The 4,746-nt window shown below is 51.3% G+C and overlaps 1 protein-coding gene across 1 annotated transcript; it reads right to left on the reverse strand.

Moving 5' to 3' along the window:
• Positions 1–1,590: 1,590 nt before the first annotated feature.
• Positions 1,591–3,304, reverse strand: RRS1 (ribosome biogenesis regulator homolog). The gene has a single exon (XM_015409028.1). It carries the CDS (start codon positions 3,253–3,255, stop codon positions 2,164–2,166), a length of 1,092 nt encoding a protein of 363 aa, XP_015264514.1. The 5' UTR covers positions 3,256–3,304; the 3' UTR covers positions 1,591–2,163.
• Positions 3,305–4,746: the final 1,442 nt, after the last annotated feature.

Consider the following 4,746-nt stretch of genomic DNA (forward strand, 5'->3'; position numbering starts at 1 on the left):
ATAGATGGGTGTTACATCTAATGAAAACCTCAAAAAGAAAATAACCATGCAAAAAAATGTTTTCTAGAAAACATGGAATCAGAACAAAACTGCTCTATAACTGAACTACACACCATAGTTCCATCAACTTTCCTCTTGCCTCAAACTCAGTTACTCAAGACAGCAAGTAAATTTCAAGATAGTGCATATTATGCAACTGAGCACAATAAATAGATAATACTAAACGCACATAGAACTTGCAGGTAGTGAATATTGAGTTTTGCATAGGAAGCTACTTCAAGTGCATGGGTAGACTTGGCTTTTTAATTGGGTTCAAGGAAAACATATTACCCAAGATTTAATGCCCAGTCTGTAAAATGAAACAGCAGTCTTCCACTCACATGATTAAATGTACTAGGGCCCCGTTCACACGGAGGATTTGCCGTGGGAGAGCGATGAGTGCATGGCGGATTATCCGGGCGCGATCACACAACATCTGGTAAGTGGAGCGCACCTGTGGCATACTGCCGAAAATGCGGGATTAAAAACTACCTGCTCGGAGGTACTAGCAATCGATTTGCCACGGGCTGCCTCCGGAGTCCCTCGGTGTGATCGTGCCAGCCGCGGCTTTTCCTTCCGGCCCCTCCTTGATGCGCAGGCACGGAGGGAAGGAACCATAGCATGCCGACGCATGGGATCGCGTCATGGCGGCTCTAATTGCGGCAGTGCAAAAAGCCCCGCCTTCCCCCCGCGTTATCCGGCCCGTGTGACCGGGGCCTAGGGCTCCTTGAAACAATCCACTTTGATTAGAAAAAGCTGTAGTGATGCACAATGCTTCTTTGGATAAAACTGATAGAATGACAAAGGTCTCTCTCACTTTCCATCCAAACTTTAAAACAGCTGTCTCTGCTCAGACATCCAAGTCCCTGAAAACTAAGGGGTTCGCTAGAAAAAGCAGGATTGGATACAGTGACCCACTTGCTTGTGGGATCTGTGCAGAGTGAAAGCCATAGTAATAATCAAGCTGTGGTGAGAAGTGGGCAAAATCATCCCTCCTCCACCACCACAGTAAGAGAGTGATTTTGCTTGCTTCCCACTGTTCCCTGCAGCAACCAACCCTCATAACCTGTCACTCCATATGGATCTCTGGAATCAATTTTCTCAGGGATGGAAATGCCGGGGTGGGAGGGACGGAGACATAGAAGACCCGTGACGTTTTCCACTGAAAGTTCTAAGTTACACCCTTAAAGTTTCTTCTTTGGTTTTCTCAACAAAATCTACTTTCAAATTAGGAAATTATTTTAGTGAACCATTCAATTTAAGAGAAAGATACACCTTTTTGTGTTCTTTTAGTTCAAGCATAGAAAATGTAAACCTTTACCCAAAACATGGTCTCATGCATCTCTTTAAACTCTCCCCCTCCTTAGAACAACGGCTGTGAATAAAGATTCATATTATATCTAATACCAGTTTGCAAATTATGCATGAAAACTGCAGTTGCTCTGATGCTCCAGCATCTTGTTGCAGTCTACAGGCAGTACAGCTATTACATATTTTCAAAGGGTGCTTTTACTTCAGATCTCATTAAAACCAAACACATATTAAGGTAGCGTATTTGTTTCTTTTTATTCTGTATAAAAGAGATTTTTTTCAAGTATTTCAACTCTATACCCCTTGCAATGACTTCACTTCTTTGGGTGCAAGGTAAACATCAATCCAAATCACAGTAAAATCTAAAAAAATGATAACTGAGCTGGAGCTCCATCAACCTTCTTGATAACATGCACCACCCATTTTAAACTAGCACTGGCATCTGAGCACTGTGTCAGTGTTTGTGTCCTAGGAAAACACAGCACTTCTTGTCAGGTGAAGAGTGTTCCTTCTGAGATCATCAGTTTGATCAAACCCACTCCAGTTATGGAAATTGGGGCGGCTGAGATTTTTGAGGGGCAAGATCATCTCCCCTTTTTACTAACTCCCAGGAAGTCTGTCTCTGAAGGTGTAAGGCCACAGTCCAACTATAGAGGAAAACTGCCACAGGCTAAAGCCACACTGTCATTTAGCCACGTATCAAAAACCAGCAGCTGAGGCTTCGGGGGCAAGCATCTCACCAGCTGAAGGAGGCTATTACCGGGGCCCATTCCGTCTCCCCCACCCCAACCACCAGGCCCTCGGTGGCACGACTCATTTCTTTTTCCTCTTGCCCCCGATGCGGCCAGGGCCCCCCTGGCTCCCTCTCCGGGCGGCTCCTCCGCTCTTCTTGCCCTTGGCGCCGCCGCCGCCGCCCGGTCTCTGTTGCTGCCGCCGCCCCCTCTTGCCGCGCTGCCCGCGCTTCTTGCCCTTGGCCTTGCCGGCTGCAGCCTCGGCGTCTTCCTGGCGGAGCTGCTTGTTGACGGCGCGGGTCAGGTCCAGGGGCGGCTTCTTGGCGTTCAGGCTCCGGACCAGCTCCAGCTGCCGCTTCTTCTCCCCCTCCAAATCTCCCAGCACCGGTCCGAAGTGGCGCTTCTTCCCCCCTCCGGGGCTCTTCGCCACGGGCGGCTCCTTGGGCAGGCGAGGCTGGAAGCGGCCGCGGGAGGCGGTGGCGAGGCGGGCGACGGCGGTGGCGCGGCCCAGCTCAGCCCGGTCCTGGTGGCCGGTGGGGTGGAGCTCCGGGGCGGCTCCGCGGTGGGCGCGCGCCAGGTTGCGGAGGCGGTTGAACTCGTTGCGCGCCACCCGCTCGCGCTTCTCCTGCCGCCGTTTGGCGAACTGGTCTTCCAGCGGGTCGGCCCCCTCGGGCACCTCCAGAGCCCAGTCGCGCTTCGGGTCTGCCCCGGCGCGGCGGTAACCCCAGCGGCGCCGCCACTCCTTCGCCGCCTCGTCCCAGACCAGCGTGCCGCGCTTCTTGCGCGTCGGGCGGATACCTTTGAGCCTGGCGAACTGCTCCCACCTCGTGAGCGGCCGGGGCTTGGGCAGCGGCTTTTCCCTGGGCAGGCGGGTCGAAGGCTCGGGCAGCTTGACCACCACCGGCCCCGACCCTCCTTCGGCCCGCTCCGAAGGCAGCGCCCACAGCTGGCCCACCAGCAGCTGCGTGTTGTCGCGGGCCAAGACTCTCAGCAGGTCCTCGCGAGCCGCGCCTTCTCGCGCCACGGCGCGCGCCACCGGATTCTTATCCACCGCCAGCAGGTTGCCCGCGTCGAACTCCAGGTCCAGCTCCTTGTGCACCGTCACGCTGCGTAGCGTCTCGGCCTCGCGCTCCTCCGCGCGCGCCAGCAATTCCTCCACGTACAGGGAAGCCATCTCCAGCCTGAGCAACCACTCTCCCCCACGTGGAGAAAAGTCTAGGACGGCGGCCCACGGAAGGGTCAAATGGATCAGTTCCGGTTTGGAAACAGCCGGCTTCGCGCGCCCTCGTGGACTTTCTAGACACTTCCGGTATAACAAGGGATTGTTGGGGGCTGTAGTCTTTCGGGCGTCGGGAATGCGACGGAGCAAAAGGTGTGGCGGCCTGCATGAATGGGATTGATTTGCCGCTCTACCTTCCAATTCAAAAGTAATAGAGTTCTCACTGTAGAGGTGGAAGGGGTTGGAGCGAAGGCTTTCTAGCGTTGCCAGTGGTAGTTTCCATTTTTGCAACGGAGCTTCAGGCTGTGTGCGCCTTCCATGCCATGATAGAAGAAATATGATTTTGTACAGGGAGAAAATAAAACGGGAATCCAATGACACCATAAAGACTAACGCAATTTCTTCCAGCAGAAGCTTTGGTGAGTCAGCGCTCGCTTCAGCGCGTCCGATGAAGGAGCGCTCTGACTCACAGAAGCTTATGCTAGGATACATATATTACGTTGATCTTGCAAGTGCCACCTGGTTCTTATGTTTTATTATACAGTAGAGGAATAGTCGGTAGGCTCCAGGTAGATTGTAGCGCCTGATAAGTAATTATTACACTGCGAATACAGCAGTGAATGTTGGGGGATGTAGTTTTCGGGCATCGGGACTGCGACGGAGCAAAAGGTTTGGCGCCCTGCATGATGGGATTTGTAGTCCGTATGCCCCCCCCCCCCAATTGAAAGGCGATGAGTGAAGCAATAATGAAGTTTATTCCACGTAGCTAGGTGGTGCTATGCTGCGTCGGGGTTTTCACGCGGGAGTTCCGCTGTTTGAAGGGAGATAAGGGCACTTCTGAATGCGCTTGAACCAGGCTTCTGAATCGGAGATATGCGCCATCAAAATTTTCAGAAACTTCCCGTGTATATCTGCTTGGAAGTGTTTATACGGCAGCACTGATACACGTTACTATTAGGCAATAATAAATTGATACTATGCGTATAGCGTAGCTCCCACAGAAACTGAAGACTCCGTTTTAGTGTGCTTTTTATTTATTTATTTAATTTATAATTCGATTTCTATCCCGCCCTCCCCTAAGGCTCAGGGCGGCTAACAATTGGTGCAAAAGCCATAATTAAAACAATTAAAAAGAAGATAAAAACATAACAATAATACAACAAAGTGCTGGTGCTCTGATGTTCCCAGTTCCAAGGTGGGTTCTGGTAGGGTGGATCCGGACCCAGCTCGGCCTTGTTTGTGGAATGCTGTCAGTTATTACCAGATGGTATTACACAACTCAATATTTTCTCAGTTTCTTTTGAAAGTCTGAAAAAAGGTTGTCAAGTTAAAACAGTATAGTTTGCCCCCACCCAATGCTCCCTCTAAGCTGTGGAGTCTTGTGAGCAAAAATTTTACCTTGTGAGCTACTGGCATTAAAGTTGTGAGTGAGCGATTTGGCTGCTG

The sequence above is a fragment of the Gekko japonicus genome, unplaced genomic scaffold (genome assembly GCF_001447785.1).
Source record: "Gekko japonicus isolate JY-2015 unplaced genomic scaffold, Gekko_japonicus_V1.1 scaffold88, whole genome shotgun sequence".
Lineage (NCBI taxonomy): Eukaryota > Metazoa > Chordata > Lepidosauria > Squamata > Gekkonidae > Gekko > Gekko japonicus.